Source organism: Rana temporaria, chromosome 5 (assembly GCF_905171775.1).
Source record: "Rana temporaria chromosome 5, aRanTem1.1, whole genome shotgun sequence".
Taxonomy (NCBI): domain Eukaryota; kingdom Metazoa; phylum Chordata; class Amphibia; order Anura; family Ranidae; genus Rana; species Rana temporaria.
In genome coordinates this window covers 339921943-339942781 of record NC_053493.1, presented here as the reverse complement: position 1 = coordinate 339942781, position 20839 = coordinate 339921943, and the positions used below count along the sequence as shown (strand labels likewise).

The following is a 20839-nucleotide window of genomic DNA, read 5'->3' as shown; positions in this document are numbered from 1 at the left end:
TAGAATGTTTGGAGACCCCTCATATAGCTACACTTCCATTTTCTCCTGGCTGTACTTTCATTTTGTGGACTGTCTCTTCCAACACACAATCGTTTTGTTCTCTTACACACCCTGACTTGTGTTTCTGTAATGGCTTCTGTCACTAGTTGGGTCCCCCCAGGATTACACAGAAGAGTGCAGGAGATGAAGGGACTTTGTCAGAGGCTCACCTCTCCGCCACCTTGCCTTGGATGGACAGTTCAGCTTGTCACTGATTTCACAGTATCACATTTGCATAGAAAACAAACTGTATGATAAAGGGAAAATTGGAGAGAAGCAGCTGGGACAGCCGCACTCCAAAAACGTTCCTTTTTATTAAAACTGGTCACAGAACATCACACGCCACAGCAAACAATCAGGAAAAGGCTAACGCGTTTCGCACTGTGCTTCAGTGCTTATTCATGAATAAGCACTGAAGCACAGTGCAAACCGCGTTGGCCTTTTCCTGATTGTTTGCTGTGGCGTGTGATGTTCTGTGACCAGTTTTAATAAAAAGGAAAGTTTTTAGAGTGCGGCTGTCCCAGCTGCTTCTCTCCAATTTTGTATCAATTGCATTGCCGGTGACTTGTCCTCAATGTTCCCCTATGGGGGAAGTTCCTCCACTGACTGCGCAGGCGCAAACTTCCCGACGGAAATCCCCGAACCTCGCCCGGCATCCAGGCTCATTCTTTAACATCCCCGTGGATTGGAGGATGTTAAAAAAAGAGCCAGGAGGCCGAGCGAGCGAAGCGAGCCGTCCCAGCGCAGCGAGGACGTGAGGCCGACCGGCCACTTACCTCACAATCCACGTCGCCCTGGATGCCGGCCGCCGTTCGGGGATTTCCGTCAGCAAGTTTGCACCTGCGCAGTGCTTGAAGGAACTTTCCCGATGGCTGGAACCATCTCAGCGCATCAGTTTGCGCATGCGCTGGAACTTCCATGATACATGGAACCAGCACGTCAGATCACCGGCACCCACGGTTTGGATCCAGTGAGTAAAAGTTCCTTGGTTCATCTGAGCGGTTACTTTTCTTCTCATGTATGATAAAGGGTATTACGTTTTCATTAGGGTTGTCCCGATACCACTTTTTTGAGAACGAGGAGTACAAGTACCGATACTTTTTTTCAAGTACTCGCCGATACCGAATAGCGACACGGACGGGGGGGGGGGGGGGGGGGGAGAGAAGAGCGGGACAGGGGGAGAGAAGAGCTGCACGGACGGGGGGGGGAGAGAGAAGAGCGGCACTGACAGGGGGAGGAGAGAAGAGCGGCACTGACAGGGGGAGAGAAGAGCGGCGCGGGGGGAGGAAAGACTGCACGGAGCAAAAGGCTTGCAACTCCCCTGACTGCCCAGGTATCGGCTGAGGCATCGGAGCATTTCCCCCGAGTACAAGTGCTCGGTATCGGTACCGATACTAGTATCGTTATCGGGACATCCCTAGTTTTCATTGTCCAAAAATGGTTTACTTGCTTTTTCTACTGGTTTTCCAGACCGATGCTGTAGTATTAGGGAGGAAGGACCAGCAGAAACTCTGGTTCTTGATTGCACAATGGCATAGGGCACACTGCATCATGGGACATGTAGTCCCACTGTCTGGCATGGGGTGGAGGAGAGACTGTACCGAGCTGATGGAAGGGGAAGCACCGTACCAGTGTTAATTTTGTCGACTAAAACATTTTAGTCGACTAAAACATATGAGATGACTAAAATACGACTAAAACATATGAGATGACTAAAATACGACTAAAACATATGAGATGACTAAAATACGACTAAAACATATGAGATGACTAAAACTAAAAATGGCATTTTAGTCAAAAGACTAAAACTAAATTGAAATTTGACTTAAATTAACACTGGTCTGTAGTGCATGTTCATACCTCAATACCATAAATAGTAACATTAGATTTTTAACTCCAATGAGTTTGGAAATTGTAGAGAAATGTCAAATAATGCATTACAATTTAATTACACCCATTAGATTTTAGACTACTAAAATTAGTTTTAGTCAACTAAAACATACTGGAGATTTAGTCGACTAAATACAACTAAAACAATTGCAGAAGACTAAAATGAAACTGAAATGTAATTTTAGTCTTAAGACTAAGACTGAAACTAAATTTAAATTTGCTGCCAAAATGAAGACTGCACTGTACCAGACGATGGAGGGGCGCACACTTCAAGGTAGACTAGAAATTTACAAAAGGGTTTGCTGAAAACGAATGAAGTTAGTGACTGTATTAAAGTTCAAAAACAGAGAATTTTTATTCTACTGAAGGATTTGGGCCTCATGCACACTGTTGCTGTTAAACTCACATTTTTGTGAGTTATGGAGTTTTTTTTAGTCCCTTAAACTCCCCTCTGTTATCCTTTGTACATTTCCATGCACACATGGATGTTTTTAGCAGTTTATTAGCAGGGGAGTTTTTTTGGTGTTTTCTAAATGTCCTACAATCGCTTTCAGGAGAGTACATTTTGACCAAACCTCCCCAACACTGCAAGGGTTAAATGATTGCTCTGTCTAGCAGTGCATGAATAAGGTGTAAGGTCCAGTTCACACCAGAGAAACACGGTCTGAATGCATGCATGTGTCTTTTTGGTGCTTTTGATTGCCTTTTTTTCTTCTCCTTTTTTTTTTTTTTCTTCACCTTAAATGGGGACATGTGCATTCCGGTGCTTTTTAGTTTGTTTTTTATTTTTTTACTGTGTTCCGGTATAGTTCAGTGCAGAAAAATGCAGCATGTTCTACTTTTTTCTTTTACTGAAACACACTAGAACTGACTGCACTGGTGTGAACTAGGGTTCGACCGATTATTCAAATTTTTTTGAAGAATTGATATCCAACATACCGATATTGCATCAAGTGGTTGTACCAGGTACCATTCTTTTAGAGCAGACAGTCGGCTCTCTTGTAATAACAACCGATGTGGCTAAACAATGACTATCACAAGTAGTGGGAGGGGACGTGTCCCCCACCTTCCTCCTGCTGATCAGCCCGGGTCTCCCGTCCCACCGGGAGATTGGGCGACCAGCTGGCACGTTCCGCCGGCTGGCCAGAGACCCGAACGGGTCTAGGACTTAGTATCCCAGAAGAGATGTCATGACATCACTTCCGGATTACTCTCATCCTTAAAGCGGAGCTCCACCCTAAAGTGGAACTTCCGCTCATCGGATTCCTCCCCCCCCCCCCTCCACTGCCACAATTGCCACCTTTCAGGGGGGCGGGGGGTTCAGATACCTGTCTAAGACAGGTATTTGCAGCTACTTCCGGCCAGACTCTGCGGGTAGTGCGTCAGTTCCCGTCAACCCCCCCCCCCTGTTGTGTTGTGGGAAACACACGGCTCCCAGAACACAGCGGGAAACTAAAGACGGTGCAGCACGACTCGCGCATGTGCAGTAGGGAACCGGGCAGTGAAGCTGCAACGCTTCACTTCCTGATTCCCTCACCGAGGATGGCGGTGGGGGAAGCCGAGAGACGAGTGCTTGCTTGTCTTCTGCTGCCGACGTCGCTGGACTCCAGGACTAGTAAGTGTCTATTTATTAAAAGTCAGCAGCTGCAGTATTTGTAGCTGCTGGTTTTTAATTTATTTTTACGGCGGAGCTCTGCTTTAAGGCACTAGTTTAAAAAAATAGAAAGTATTAAATGCAGATTTTGGTGTTTTTTGAATACCTCTAAGGGTCGTGGAGGAGTTTGCGGTCTTATAGACCCTGTATTTCTCCATAAAGAGTACCTGTCAATGCCTATTACTGTAACAAGAGATGTTTACATTAAAGTAATAAAAAAGAAAATGGGACAGTGTCAAAATAAAAACTTCAAATCTACAGAATGTTGGCACCTGATATCCACTATCGACCTTAAAGCGGGGGTTCACCCTAAAAAAATGTTTTATTTTTCTTTACCATGCCATCCAGCATACTAGCGTGAGCTACAGTATGCCTTTATTTTTTTTTTTTTAGCTGTACTCACAGTTTAATGCGTTAGTTTAGTTTCAGACTCCCGTGGGGAGTAGGCGTTCCTATGAAGAGGGGAACATGATTGACGGCCGGCTATGGCGCGTCACGCTTCCCGAAAATAGCCGAAATAGGACTTGGCTTTTCACGGCGCCTGTGCAGTCAGCGCAAGAGTCTGTGTGTAGGCGCCGTATAGCGCCGTGAAGAGCCAAGTCCTACTCCGGCTATTTTCGGGAAGCGTGACGCGCCATAGCCGGCCGTCAATCATGTTCCCCTCTTCATAGGAACGCCTACTCCCCGCGGGGACTCTGAAATTAAACTAATCGATTAAACTGTGAGTACGGTGGAAAAAAAATAAATAAAGGCATACTGTAGCTCACGCTAGTATGCTGAATGGCATGGTAGAAACTTAGTTACATAGTAAGTAGGGTGAACCTCCGCTTTAAAGGCAGCCGAAAAATCGGTATCGGCTCTGTAAAAAACAATATTGGTCGACCCCTAGTGTGAACTATGCCTTTGGAAACCATATAATCTACTATTCATGCATTTCTGATGCAGGAAAAAAACACACTGGACTGCATGTAGTGTGAACCGGCCCTAAATACTAACCTTATTCCTTGCTCCTGCGGGGTTCCTCCAGCATTACAATCGGTCCTCAGCAGCCTCCACTGTAAGCGGTGACCAGCTCTGATCACACTCCAGCCTCCTTACTGGTACAGCTGGTAAGTACTACAAGCCTGTATCTTAAAGTGTTTGTAACTCTAAAAAAACAAACAAAAGGAAATCCTGTTCCTTTAAAGCATGGCCCCCTGTATCGGCTGAAATACCTGGCTGATCCTGTCTGGTTCTACCCTCGCCTCTGTAAACTGACCTCAGTTTATTATGGCTGCTGAGCCCTGACACCGTGGTCAGTGTACGTGCCTCTGTCATCTGCAGCTTCTTTTCTCATCCCCCCTCCCCTCCCTACCTGCCTGCCTGTCAGCTCCTGTGTCTGTGAGTTTGTTATAAAGTAAATATTAAAAACTGTCACTGCCAGCCCTGCTTTCATGTAGCCATAACACACGCTGTAAATATTTATGCAAAACGAAACTTCTAAATACTGTTTTTTCAGAGCTCTTCAGGCCGGTCACGTGACTCCTGGCCACACCTCCTCCCGTCTACTGGCTACAGCAGGAGGGGCAGAGCAGCCAGCACAGGACAGGTTAATGCACTACTTAGATTCGACTTGGGTACGAGTTCAGCCCTTGTACAGGCTCCTAAATGGCATCCAAGTCAGAACAAGTCGGAAAAAAGTCGTAGGCAAAGTAGCATGACTTTGCTGTCGCAGAAGTGTGAACCAAGCCGAAACACAACAAGCCTTTAACTCTTGCTGTGCATGGGGGGCACTGCAAGGGGGGATTTATTAAATTTGTGGTTGGGTTTAAAGCAGAGCTTTACCCAGAAGGGGAAGCTTCACTTGTCTGCCTCTCCACTGCCACATTTGGCACCTGTTGGAGTGGTTACCTGGTTTTGACAGGTACCTGATCCCACTTCCGACTGAGTTCATTGCAGCAAAATGAGCTGGAAGTTCGGCCCCCTCCTTCCCCAAGCAGCCGGCTCATTGACAGAGCACAGATGATTCATGCATGCACAGTAGGAAACCAGTAGTGAAGCCACAAGGCTTTACTGACAGCTTCCCTTAGAAGAGATGGCAGTGCCAGCATCTGAGAGCCAATTCAAGAATCTGCTTGGTTGAGGACACCGCTGGATGCCTGGACAGGTAAGTGCCCTAATAATAAAAGTCAGCAGCTACAGTAAGACCCCTTTCACATTCGCGCCTGTAAAACTGCCTCTGCTGCAGCCCCAGTGTGAAAGCCAGAGTGCTTCCACACTGGGGCGGTGCGCTTGCAAGACAGGGAAAAAAGTCCTGCAAGCAGCATCTTTGGGGCAGTGCGAGAGTGGTGTATACACTGTTCCTCCACCGCACCTGCCCATTGACATTAATGAGCGCCGCTTTCAAAGCGCCTTAAAAGTGCTTTGAAAGCAGGGCTAAGCGGGCGCTTATAACCCCTTCTGGGAGGGTTAAAAGCACCCCGCTAGCAACGCCAAAACCTTGCTAAAACTAGCAGCGCTTTACCGCTAACGCCCGCACCGCCCCAGTGTGAAAGGGGTCTAATAGCTGCTGATTTTACATTTTTGGAGGGGGACTCTCCAAGTACTACATTTGAAGCATTCAAAGAGTAAGCAAGAGGGTCCTGCTTTATTTTGAGACCACCGCTAATGACCTCCTTTTTCCTCTGTTAGTAATGCACAAGGATGGTCATAGGCCCACTAGTGATACTTAACAGTCCAAGATTTCATTCTGATGATTACATTGTGTGAAGTACATAATGGCTGGTCTTGGTGATCATTGGTTTGTGGTTGAGTTGCAATTTACATAGCTCTGTGACTTTTATACATGGTTTCATTGTCTATACTATGTGATCTGTGTGTCATTTCTTAGCTAATGTCAGGTTATTCTATATTACACCATCAGTCATACGCTCCTAGGTCGTGATTTGGATGGGATGCGTCTGTACTACATTACATGCACACTTCTTTCATTATCCTGTAACTTACAAAGCGTGGCAAAGCCGATGAATGGAAAAGGTTGAGATGAAATCCCCAGATAGGCAATTCATTCTCCCAGCTGTGAAGAAGAGGCCTCATTTCAGATGACCTGATGAAATATTTGCATACTGTGTCCTCAGATGATTTTATACATATTGCTGTGTATTGCCAGATGCTACAAAGGGGTCATTATTGCAAGATGTTACATCAATAATAATTTAGCTGACTTGCTGCCTGTGTGTAATAAGTATTGTATGATTACTGCTGGACATAATACAGCAAAGGAGAGTCTGATTCTTCTCACTAGAAGACGTTACTTTAGGATAATACCCGTCTCTTGTACATGCCATCATGCAATTCATTGAACTGATGCCAGCTATTAATGCTGTGCCATTAGGAGTATAAAGTGCTCTATGTGTACTGTGGCTGTTTGCCTTGTTGTCCGCTTTGATATTGTTTGTACCGCCTGCATGTAAGGATTTAATGTGTATTGTGATTCGCTGGGCCTGACTTGTGTCTTTCCTCACTTAAGTCACCTTTCACCACAAGCAGTTTGGATTGCGTTGGTAGAAAATGTTTGTGATAAGTTGTCGTGATTCATTTCTGTTATAGAAAGCTGGATAAAAATTATTATACAGGATTTATATAGCGCCAACAGTTTATGCTTTGCTTTACAGTGTAGAGTTCATTACAGAAGGAATAGGAGCCCCCTGCTCGTGGAGCTTACAATCTAAAGGGAGGGGGACGTGGTACAAGAGGTAATGGCTGACGTTCTTACGTGGAGGTGGGGTAGGCTTCCCCTGGATGAGTGAGTTCTCAGGGATCGTCCAAAGGCAGACTGGAGGGGGGAGGGTTTACTGGACTACTGGGGCTGGGAGTTCCAGAGGATGGGAGAGGCTCTGGAGAAATCCTGGAGGGGAGCATGGTAGTAGGTGACAAGAGCAGGAGGTTTTGGGAGGCTCAGCAGAGAGCACGAATTCGGCTATATTTGCAGATGAGGTTGGCGATGTAGCTGGGGACCATTGTTGTGGATGGCCTTGTATAAATGTTTGAAATTGCCTGAAAATTGTCATTTGGTTATAAGCTCTAATAATATAGTAATATATACAAATTTATATTATTTTGGTGAAAAGCTAATTTGCACTGTAAACCAAAAACACAATATTAATGTATGAATTACAACTAATTTTTTTATATATTATTATTTTTATTATTATTATTTTTTTAGAAACGGCTCCAGAAGGAATTGTTGGCTTTACAAAATGAGCCACCACCCGGAATGACATTAAATGAAAAGAGTGTTCAGAATTCTATTACGCAGTGAGTAAAATGAAATCAATTCAAGTTGAGCTTTTAGCAAAACGTTTGTAAAGTGTTTACAGCATAACAAATTAATGGTTACGTCTGTTGTGCCTGGGTGAGATATTGTCATGAAACCATTAAAGTGCATTCCTGGTAAATTTTGTCCAATCAATATACCGTATTTTCCGGCGTATAAGACGACTCGGCGTATAAGACGACCCCCTAATTTTCCAGGAAAAATGTTGATTTTGGGATATACTCACTGTATAAGACTACCCCCTTCCTACTAGTCTTTCTGGAAGCTGAGGGGGAGCCAGAACCGCTGACAGAAACAGGCTTTTTCAAATCTCACTGTGCCATTACATTACATTCCTCACTGTGCCATTACATTCCTCACTGTGCCATTACATTCCTCACTGTGCCATTACATTCCTCACTGTGCCATTACATTCCTCACTGTGCCATTACATTCCTCACTGTGCCATTACATTCCTCACTGTGCCATTACATTCCTCACTGTGCCATTACATTTCTCACTGTGCCATTACATTCCTCACTGTGCCATTACATTCCTCACTGTGCCATTACATTCCTCACTGTGCCATTACATTCCTCACTGTGCCATTACATTCCTCACTGTGCCATTACATTGCTCACTGTGCCATTACATTGCTCACTGTGCCATTACATTGCTCACTGTGCCATTACATTGCTCACTGTGCCATTACATTGCTCACTGTGCCATTACATTGCTCACTGTGCCATTACATTGCTCACTGTGCCATTACATTGCTCACTGTGCCATTACATTGCTCACTGTGCCATTACATTACATGCCCAGACTGTGCCATTACATTACATGCCCAGACTGTGCCATTACATTACATGCCCAGACTGTGCCATTACATTACATGCCCAGACTGTGCCATTACATTACATGCCCAGACTGTGCCATTACATTACATGCCCAGACTGTGCCATTACATTACATGCCCAGACTGTGCCATTACATTACATGCCCAGACTGTGCCATTACATTACATGCCCAGACTGTGCCATTACATTACATGCCCAGACTGTGCCATTACATTACATGCCCAGACTGTGCCATTACATTACATGCCCAGACTGTGCATTACATTACATGCCCAGACTGTGCCATTACATTACATGCCCAGACTGTGCCATTACATTACATGCCCAGACTGTGCCATTACATTACATGCCCAGACTGTGCCATTACATTACATGCCCAGACAGTGCCATTACATTACATGCCCAGACAGTGCCATTACATTACATGCCCCCACATTGCCACTGTGCCATTACATGCCCCCACATTGCCACTGTGCCATTACATGCCTGAACTTGTTGCCCCCCCAGTGCAATAACACTCACTTTTTTTTTTTCCCAGCAGTGACAGTCCCCCATGCTGCGAGCGTGAATGATTTCAAAGCCGCGCCTTCACTTCAGAGTGTTCTGTGATAGGCGGCACACAAATCTTCCCAGCAGCGCCTCTGTTCTGTTTCCGCCTATCACGGACGTCTTCTCATCTCATCCGAGGATGAGAAGGCATCTGTGATAGGAGGAACACAGAACAGAGGCGCTGCTGGGAAGATTTTTGTTCCTCCTATCACAGAACACTCTGAAGAGAAGGAGCGGCTTTGAAATCATTCACGCTCGCGCTCGCCGTATGGAGACTGTCACCGCTGGGAAAAAAAAAGTGAGTACCCGGCGTATAAGACGACCCCCGACTTTGGATGCATGTTTTTGCATCCAGAAAGTCGTCTTATACGCCGGAAAATACGGTACTCTGGAATAGGAACTTGAGAAATAGGTTTTAATAGAAATAACCTAATAGAATTTTTTTTTAAATGTAACCACTTAATGGGTCACTAAAAGAATTTTTTATTTTTTTGCTGAAATGACTGTTTACAGGGTATAGAGACATAATAGTTAACTGATTCCTTTTTAAAAATGATTAAAAATAGATACAAAACAATCATATAATGTGCCTGCAGTTTAGTTTCGATTTTGCTGTTGTTTCCTGGTTCTCTGATGTACAGAGCCAATAGAGGGCAGTGAAGGTTTTGCAAAACTAAACTGGATTGGTGCTGAGGAGTTTGACAGTAATCACACCTCCTTGATTAGTCACCACAGTGAGAAATCTCCCAGTACTGTGGTGATCAGGAAACAGACAACCAGGAAGTGTCCAGAACAGAGAGGAATTACAGCAACTTCAGAGCAAAAACTAACAATGAGGACATGAAACCAGGACTGCAGTATGGTAAAGGAAGCTATTTAGCTAAAAAAAATGTTTCCTTTAGTGACCCTTTAATGACCACCTTACTACAGATTTACTGCTACAGGGCAGTCATTCTGTGAAGAATCTCGTATATCCGCCTAGGGGGGCACATGCTTGCTGCCAGCGTTCTGCTTCTGCTGTGATTAGTCACAGCAGAAGCTGATCAGCAGGTGCCGACCAGCGGATGTGGCCGGAACCCGCCGATCGTCAGGAAGAGAGGCTGGACAGAGCATTGCATATGAGAACAATGCAGAGCTCCGACCTGTCAGCAGAGATGTGATGGATTTTCTTTTCCTGCAAAGCAGGGGAAGAAAATCACATCCCTTAGTAAAAGCACCTCACAAAGTACACAAAAACACTGGCCAGTGTCATAAGTACTGTGACTGAGCATATTTTTTTATCATCGATCACTAGTGTCAAGTGTCAGTTAGTGTCAGATAGTCTGCCGCAATATCACAGTTTTGCTATAAGTTGCAGATTGCCGCCATTACACTCTAAAGACATGCTGGTAGGTAAATCGGATCCTGTCTAAATTGGCCCTAGTATGTGTATGAATGTGTGTTAGGGACATTGGGTTGTAAGCTCCCTGAGGGCAGGGGACTGATGTGAATGTACAATGTATATGTAAAGCACTGCGTAAATTGACGGTGCTATATAAGTACCTGAAATAAATAAAATTACTAGTATAAAATAAAATTCCAGTATATGTCTCATAGTTTGTAGAAGTCATAACTTTTGCTCAAACACATTAATATACGCTTATTGGGATTTATTTTTTTTACCAAAAATATGTAGCAGAATACATATTAGTCTTAATTTATGAAGAAATTTGATTTTATTTTTTTGGATATGTTTTATAGCAGAATTTTTTTTATTTGTTGGTCTTTTTTTGTTAATAATGCAGGATGATCAAATACCATCAAAAGAAAGCTCTACTTATGGGAAAAAAATTACATAAATATAATTTGGGTACAGCATTGCATGACCGCACAATTGTCAGTTAAAGTAACGCAGTGCCGTATCGCAACAAATGCCCTGGTCATGAAGGGGGGTAAATCTTTTGGAGGTCAAGTGGTTATGTATTCAGTTTCTAAAATTGAGTTGAATGTGGCAATGTCCTGTAATGCAAGTTCCAATGTTTTATGATCCACTTTCCCAGATCCTCTTCTAGCCTATTGGATTTTTCTTATCCAGTATAGTCAGATTTGTCTAGATCAGGGGTACTGAATTAAAATTCAAGGAGGTCCGGTTGCCAAAATTTTCTTTGGGCCGAGGTCCGAATCTCAAGTCTGTGTTATGACTCAGAAAGGTGTCCCCATCAGAGCGCCCCTTTACATCAGGTGTCCCCATCAGAGCGCCCCTTTACATCAGGTGTCCCCATCAGAGCGCCCCTTTACATCAGGTGTCCCCATCACAGTGCCCCTTTACATCAGGTGTCCCCATCACAGCGCCCCTTTACATCAGGTGTCCCCATCACAGCGCCCCTTTACATCAGGTGTCCCCATCACAGCGCCCCTTTACATCAGGTGTCCCCATCACAGTGCCCCTTTACATCAGGTGTCCCCATCCAAGCGCCCCTTTACATCAGGTGTCCCCATCCAAGCGCCCCTTTACATCAGGTGTCCCCATAACAGTGCCCCTTAACATCAGGCATTCCTGCCAGAGTGCCTCCTTACATCAGATGTCCCCATCAGAGTCCTCCTTAACATAAAATAAGGGTCACGTTGATGGGCAAATTTTATGTTAGGGGCACTCTGATGGGTATATTTTTAATGTGCACAATTAACATTTTACGTTAGGTGCACTCTGATGGGCACAAGAAAATGTGTCCATCAGTGTGCCCCTTAACAAAATATGCCCATCACTGTGCACATTAAAAATATACCCATCAGCGTACCCCTTGAAATTAAATGTGTCCATCAGTGTGCCCCTTAACATAAAATATGCCCATCAGCGTGCCCCTTAACATAAAATATGCCCATCAGAGTTCCCCTTAACATAAAATAAGGGTCATGCTGATGGGCACCTTTTATTTTAAGGGGCACTCTAATGGGCACATTTAATTTTAAGGTGCACGCTGATGGGTATCTTTTTAATGTGCACGCTGATAGGCACATTTTATGTTAAGGGACACTCTGATGGGCACAACAAAAATGTGTCCATCAGTGTGCCCCTTAACAAAATATGCCCCTCACTGGCACATTTAAAAATATACCCATCCAGCGTGCCCCTTATAATTAAATGTGCCCCATCCAGAGTGCCCCTTAACATTAACAACATATACCCAGCAGTGTGCACAATAAAAATATGCCCTTTAGTGATCACTAATGGCCCACATACCTTAATGAAGGAGGGCACTGAAATACCGAAGGGGGTGGAAGCTGAGAGATAAGAAGCCAGGACCCGGGAACCGCGAGCAGCAGGGGCGGAGCGCACGTGAGGCCACGCCCCCACTTGCAAGGAGAGCCAGGAGTGGACCCGGGAACCGCAAAAAGCAGGGGGCGGGGCGCGCGTCAAGTCACACCCCCTAATCACTGCCCGTGAGTTACCCCTAATCTGGACCTGCGGCGAGGAGCAGGGGGCAGGCGCACGCATGCAGCGTCACTGGTTGCTGGGGAAACCCCAGCAAACCAACGCTTGCTGTTGCTGTTATAGTGGCGGTCCGGGCAGAAGCGGCACTCGGGCCGGACTCGGACCGCGGGCCCGCCATTTAGTGACGGCTGGTCTAGATCAACACTCCTTGACGCTTCGTCTTTTTTTACTGGTCTTCTAGCCTGGCGTCATCTTTCGCTGGACATAGGGCAGCTGTATGTACGTGGGTACCTGGGTAAATGCAGATGCAATTTGCCTTTACACAAGTACAACCGCATAAAGCCATTCACCTGAATCGGTAGCTGAAATTGGCACTTGCGGCTCCCCGAATGTTTGTAAATCACTCGGGATTTTACGCTCGAGGAGTTTTCAGATTAGAGGTAGACCGATATATCGGCAGATATTTGACCATTTTTGATAAATCGGCATTGGCCCGGGGTGGGCGGGACCCAGCAGCTATATTACACCAGCCAATGGGATGGTATCTGGGTGGGCCACTACGTGTATGTGGCCCTGCCCCCTTTTTAAAGCAGCCCAATCATTGGCTGGTGTAATTTAGCTGCTGGGTCCCGCCCACCCTGACATCGAGATGACAGCTGCTTTCTCTCTCCTCTCTGTTCGTTTCACACAGTTACAGTTAGCCTATTGTGAAACCTGCCAGTGCCACCCGCCAATCGGTGAAATCTTTCAGTGCCACGGCCAATCATTGCCACAGCCAGTGCCACCCACCAGTGCAACCAGTGTCCCCCCGCCAGTGCCAACCACTGCCAACCGGTTCCATTGCCAGTGCCACTGCCAATCAGTGCTACCTGCCAGTGCCATCTGTTCTAAACTAGTGCCATCTGTCAGTTCCAATACAGTGCAAATCTGTGCCATCTGTCAGTGCCACCTTCCCAGTGCCAATAGTGTTAATCTGTCAGTTCCAAACCAGTGCCACCCTGCCCGATCCAACCGTTGCCGCCTCCTGCCCCCGTTCCAAACCAGTGCCGCCTGCCCGTACCAAACCAGTGCCGCCTGCCCGTTCCAAACCAGTGCCCGCCTGCCCGTTCCAACCCAGTGCCATCTGTACTGAGGACATCAAGTGTGTGCTAGAGTGACAGGAGTAAGCAGGAAGGAGTGGAGTGGGTGAGGTTGGTTGTTTTTCTTTTTTAAATCGGCCTAAAATATCGGCCACCCCAATTTCTAAATATCTGCATCAGCCAGAGAAAAACCCATATCGGTCCACCTCTATTTTAGATGATAATTTGTGTGCATATTTTAGGGTGTTCAGCAAGACTCAGTAGTACTACGAAACAGTAGGAGAAGGTGTCCTGTCTGGAGGGGTTAGTGGTAGAAATGGGTAAGGGTGTGCTTTTAGGGGAGCCTTTGTGTGTGTACTTTAAATTCACAAGAACACTGCCCTTCTGTGTCTTTGCATGGATTCTGAAAATAGAAATCACAGCCATTTTTAGAGCTCCCTGGATTAGGCAGATGCCAGGATAGTAGATTAAACTTCATTCCAGATGGTACACAAATAGAAAATACAGTCAAGAGTAGCCATACTTTAACATTTTCTTGCTAATTATGTGCAAGAAAATAACATTCCCGGAGATAACCAAGCCCTTCTGCTTAGCTATCTTTGTTCAAAGCAGTCGAGTGCAATTTTGCAGCCGACCTTAAAGGTACACGCCCACTATAAACATTTGGTATTTAAATTGCAATTCTGTTGCGGCTTTCTGCAAAAGCTTTAAAGATGTAAATAAAAGGCCCTCTGTTGGCTCAATATAGCAGAATGGAGTGAAGCTGTAAAGGCGATTCCTGCATTTTATCCGTTTTTACATTCCACCGTGGTCCTGTCTTATGTACAGCTGATGCATCCTACCCACTGGGTGCCTTCAGTTTTCATATTGACTTTCGTGAATGTTTCTGCACTAATTTGTGTGGCTGCAATTATCCTTTTTCTAAATGACCTTAAGGTGTTACTGAACCCAGGACCCTACTTTCACTATATCTGGTCTCCTAAAGTACACAACATGGAGATGTAATTATTTTAGTAAATATATACTGCTAAATATCTTTTATCATCAGCAGTATATAGCAGTCTTGTGACTTTTATCAGCGTCTGGTTAAAGCGGTTGTATACCCGCAAAAAAAACCCTGTAAGGCAAAGGCATAATGAGCTAGTATGCACGGCATACTAGCTCATTATGAAATACCTTAGAACGAAGCGTCGGCATTGCATCCCAGCCACCGCCGAGGGAGCTGACCTTTTCCCCTCTGCGTTTGTTTTGCGGCTCCCGCGCTTTGAGTGGCCAGAGCCGCGATGACGTCACTCGTGCGTGCGGAAGTCTAATTTCTGACAAGGAGCTTTGATTTTCCGGCAGCATCCACCAGACCTTCAGAGCGCATAGGTTTCTGCACAGATGTCAATGTAAGTTGCAGCCCGAAATCGCAAAAAGTAGTACAGGAACTACTTTTTGAAATCGATGCGGCGTCGCACCGATTAGGACGGTGCCATTGCCGCCAATTTGAGATGCGATTTGACATGTGAAATCGCATCTCAAATCGTACCCAGTGTGAACCTGGGTTTAAACATGCACACCAAGAAGTCCTTGGCACTCCTGTGAAGCGCTCAGATGAAGAGTTCTTACAGGTCATTGCCATTCAGGCTGTACAGCTGTCAAGAAGCACTGTGAAAGGCTTGCTGAATTGGCCTAATAAAAATGTATTTATGTAAATGGATACTACCAAACAAATTCATCTACCCAGTGCAAATGTGCCTTTTTTTAGAGCAGTCCCTCTATCAGCTGCACAGCAAACCACCAATATACTGGGTGATAAGAGTTCTGTAGGTTAGCTGTAATATGCTGGGAATTAGCCATGTATGGTCCATCAATTGATTATGAAAATCCCCTTACTAGTTCTGCTATTGGACAGCCAATTGAGGATCACATTAACATGTATACAGTCCCTGTTCGATCCCTATTTTTTTCCATGCTTGATCCTAAATTTGGCACAGTGGCTACATGTAAGTATTAGTCAAAATTGGTCATATGTAAAGCTGGCCATAATCAAAGTGATTTTTTTTTAAGCGATGTTCTTAGTGCGTTCAGTGACTTGACAAATGTTTGGAAGTACCTCAAAATTCTGTTTGCTTTTACCACTCAGCCTAGGTTACACTGTCGCTATGCGGCAAATCACATGCAATGTTTGTGCGGTGCGATTTGAGGCAATCATTTTGTATGGCTCAAATCGCACACCGCATCTGCAACCAAAATAGTGCATGACCCTTTTTTTTTGCCACGCTGAATCAAATCGCATGGTGTTCACACCTGTGCAATCCAATTCAGGCAATCGCACTTTGTTTTGCAAGCTTTTTTGGGGTGTCGTTAATTTAACATTGACGCCTGCAGCAGATTGAATGAACACTGTCTGATTGAGAAGTGCAGGGTGTAGCAAGATGGCGACGTCCCTGTCTGATGATTGTAGGATACCAGTTTTTTTGTTTGTTTTTATTGAACATGTGATACTTGCTCTGTGCAATGGTTTTGCACAGAGCAGCCCCATTTCCTCTCTTTTTTGGTCCCCTGCCAGCGGTCCAGTCTCTTGCTTCTGTAAATGCCCACTGCTCTCTGGCTGTGATTGACAACAGCAGGAGCCAATATCTCCTGCTGCTGTGTAAGCCAATGAGGAGAAAGAGACCTGAGAGAGCCACTGTTATGCACATTGCTGGATTAAGATGGGGCTGTATATCTGCAGTGTGAGATCTATGGCACTGCTTCCTCTTCCTGCTACTCTCCAGAGATTTAGTGTTGTCACTACTGTGCTGCTCACTGTTCTCCTTGATGGAGGTTCTGACATGAGGAAGAGAAGCCCTGCATCTACTAAGATGTCTGCCTTCACGCAGGGACACGGTTCCGGACAAGACATGGTAAGTTAGTAATGGGGGAAATATTATCTTCTCTTTTAGGCTCCATGCACACTGTGGGCAGGCTGCTTGTGTTCAGGGCATTTGTCTTAGGGGCATACTGCCCTAAATCTTCATCTTGCTAGGCATATGGTCTAGCCCCATACAGCACCAGCAGCTGTCACCCTCTCACAGAGTTTGACAGGCTGAAGCAACAGGGCTGAACAGATCACATGTGCCCCATGCCTGCTGTTAAATGACAGGCTAAGCACCTAGTGTGCATGGGGCATTAACGTGATGGGAATATCCTGTTATGGGATTTTCTAATATTTCACATTTGTTCACTTCTTATTTTTACACCTTTTTTTTTTTTTTTTAACGGGAAGAATTTTTACACCCTTTAATAGTTTTATAACCCAGTATAATCCAGTAATAGTCAGTCTTAACTTGTTGATGTGAGCTGGTAGGCCACAGCCTTCGGTCATTTTTAAATGCTAGAAGAAAGTCAATTGCTTCAAGTGTAAATATGTCAAACGTTGGTGCATATGCATGGCAGTGCCCTTTGCTCCAAATTGCTGGTTGCCTAAACAAACACAAGAAAGGAGTTCCCCGGGTATCGTGTTTACAATGAAACTGTTTCCATCCATAAAAACAACAAAGATCTAGTTTTGTAGCAGTGATATTCGGGTTTCTCGGTAACTCCTAATTAAATGTCACAGACACTATAGAACATCTTCCATTTACTCACAGTGACACAATTCTCTTACAAAATAATTTAGATGACAGCTCTAGAAGCTGGAATTCTCAGCCAGAGTTTTCTGATAATCGAAGATTTGTTAAAGGGGTTGTAAGGTAAAAAAAAATTCTCCCATAAATAGCTTCCTTTACCTTAGTGCAGTCCTCCTTCACTTACCTCATCCTTCCATTTTGCTTTTAAATGTCCTTATTTCTTCTGAGAAATCCTCAATTCCTGTTCTTCTGTCTGTAACTCCACACAGTAATGTGAGGCTTTCTCCCTGGTGTGGAGTGTTGTGCTCGACCCCTCCCTTTAATACCATTTCGAAGACTTGTTCTCCAATGATCAGGACATTTGGAAACTGTTCCTCCATTCATTTGAGTTTTTTATTACAATCAATTCCAGTCCCCTTTTAACACTTCCGGACCATTTCGCTGGTCAAAGACCAGGCCACTTTTTGCGATTTGGCACTGCATCGATTTAACTGACAATTGCACGGTCGTGCGACGTGGCTTCCAAACAAATTTTCCGTCCTTTTTTCCCCCACAAGTAAAGCTTTCTTTTGGTGGTATTTAACCACCGCTGCAGGTTTTTATTTTTTGCGCTATAAACAAAAATAGAGCGACAATTAAAAAAAAAAAAAAAAAGGCAATATTTTTTTACTTTTTGCTATAATGAATATTCCCCAAAAATCAATAGAAAAAAAAATTTCCTCCGTTTAGGCCGATACGTATTCTTCTACATATTTTTGGTAAAAAAAAAATCACAATAAGCTTTTATTGATCGGTTTGCTCAAAAGTTATAGTGTCTACAAAATAGGGGATAGTTTTATGGCACTTTTATTAATATATATATATTTTTTTACTAGCAATGGCGGCGATCAGCGATTTTTATTGTGACTGCGACATTATGGCGGACACATTTTGACACCATTGTCATTTTTACAGCGATCAGTGCTATAAAAATGCACTTATTACTGTGAAAATGACACTGGCAGTGAATAGGTTGACCACTAGGTGGCACTGTAGGGGTTACGTGTGCCCTGATGAGTGCTTCTAACTGTAGGAGGGATGGGCTGTGTGTGACAAGACAGTGATCACCGCTTCCGATGACAGGAAGCTGTGATCATTGTCACTAGGTAAAGCAGGGAGATGCTTGTTTACATAAGCATCTCCCCGCTCTATCTCTCTGTGAGACGATCGTGGGTATCCCCGCGGCGATAGAGTCCGCGGGACCCACGGAGAAGGTGGCAGGGTCGCGCGCGGCAGGCGGCATCTTAAAGGGGACGTACTTGTATGTACCTATGCCTGTCCGTGCCATTCTGCCGACGTAAATATACAGGCGGCGGTCCTTAAGTGGTTAAATAAAACCTGTATTGATAAATTAATGAAAGCTGTTTTTTGTTTTCCTTCTGAAAATCCTTATCTGATCCTGGAACAAGCTTTTAGCCAATAACTTGGGAATTTTCAGTCTGAATCCTTTTTCAAAATTTGTGCATATAGATATAGATCTATATAGATATAGGTATCTTAATACAGATTCCTTTAATACTTGGAGGAAATGTTTGCAGCAGGGCAGACATGCAGATCATATTTTCCAGTTGTTTGTAGGTTTGGCTGTGCCCAGCAGAAAATCCTGCCAATGTCATGTGACATGTTTTCTTATTTCTAGGGGTGTAGTTTTAACCATTGTAGGCAGGCAGTCCACACTTGCACTGCATTGCTGTAATGTACATCGCACACATCAGTTCCTGTGTGTCACATTCATGTTGGAGACCTGAGAACACACATCCATCCCAGTTACTCAGCCTTCTATGAACACATGATATGTATGTCATGCCTGTTGAAAGATTATGTGCTCCAGTTACTTTGAGCTTTGTACTCGGAGGACCAGGACCCAGAACAAAGCATGCAGCCATTCCTGTGACTGGAGATAATTGGAGCATTTTTCCAGAAATTATTTGTGGGAAAACCCTTAAGAGCATGCATGCTGTCATCACTGTATGAAGAATCCCACCAGTATCATTAAAAGAATCCCGAGCCCTGCAACTGCTAAACCCTCCTGAAAATGCTATTGGCATTTGCATATTTGCCTTTATGCTGACCAACTTGTTAAAATAGCTAGGCCCTGTTCTCACCTTTTTTGTAGCTTAAAGTTCGAAGCTCTAAAACACCGGAGGAGAAAAGAAATCTATTATTTTCTATAGAGAATGGTTTACATCTCCACTACAAGTCACCCGAAGCTTAATGTTCTGGCGCTTTTTTTGTAGCTCGAATCGGGCAGATTGGTGTTTTTGAAGCATTTTTGTGTTCCATAGAAATGCTTGATGTGCAGGTTTTTAAGGGTTTTAGCATGTTTTGACGCACGTTTCTGAGCTTTTTTTTTCTGCTCAAATGCAATAGTTTAATATCAATTGATAAAATGCATAAACAATAAAAATCATAGATCAATAATAAACATAAATAATAAAAAACCCTAACCATAACCCCTAACACTTAATATTAACCCCCAATGATAACCCCTAACCCTAATATTAAACCCTAATCCTAACCCCTAACCTAACAAAATAATCAGTAAATAGATAAATATACCCCTAACCAGAACCTTTAAAGCCTAACCCCTTTAGAAAAACTTAAATGAATAATAAATAGTGGATGAAATCCCCAAAGCTCAAAAACGCCAAAAATGCGGTGCTCAGGTGTGAATACAGCCCTAGTCACTGACCTGGAACAAGTTTTTAACTTGATCTCCATATTTGTTTTAAGTCTGTGAATTATGGAAGCCATGGGGTCAAATGGCAGCTAACACTTTCTAAAGCAAGCAAGTCTTGTGAATCTTTACAATTTTACTTATGGTTTCCCAAATAAAGCAATACAAGAAAAGAGCATTCTTTCATTGCACACTACGCCGCCAGCGACTCAGATCCTGCAGTGCCAGACGTGTCCCCCTGCTTAAGCCACTACATGTCCGGGGCCATCTGAGGTTTGCTAGAGAGTATTTGTATGATCCAGAAGAAGATTGGGAGAATGTCATATGGTCAGATAAAACCAAAGTAGAACTGTTTGGTAGAAACACAACTTGTCGTGTTTGGAGGAGAGAGAATGCCGAGTTGTAACCAAAGAACACCATACCTACTGTGAAGCATGGGGGTGGCAACATCATGCTTTGGGGCTGTTTCTCTGCAAAGGGAACATGACGACTGATCCGTGTACATGAAAGAATGAATGGGGCCATGTATCGTGAGATTGTGAGTGCAAACCTCCTCCCATCAGCAAGGGCATTGAAACGTGGCTGGGTCTTTCAGCATGACAATGATCCCAAACACCCCCTCCCCGGGCAACGAAGGAGTGTCTTCGTAAGAAGCATTTCAAGGTCCTGGTGTGGCCTAGCTAGTCTCCAGATCTCAACCCCAAAGAAAACCTTTGGAGGGGGTTGAAAGTCCATATTGCCCAGTGACAG

At 44.3% G+C, this 20839-nt stretch overlaps 1 protein-coding gene across 2 annotated transcripts in view; it reads left to right on the top strand.

Moving 5' to 3' along the window:
* Positions 1-20839, top strand: part of UBE2W (ubiquitin conjugating enzyme E2 W) — a 73317-nt gene that overhangs the window by 20619 nt on the left and 31859 nt on the right. For both annotated transcript variants that reach the window (XR_005749521.1, XM_040354431.1), the window contains exon 2: positions 7788-7879. Coding sequence is in view for 1 of the 2 variants with exons in the window: in XM_040354431.1 (XP_040210365.1) it covers positions 7788-7879 (92 nt within the window). In the remaining variant the exon portion in view is untranslated. The remainder of the gene's footprint in view (positions 1-7787; positions 7880-20839) is intronic.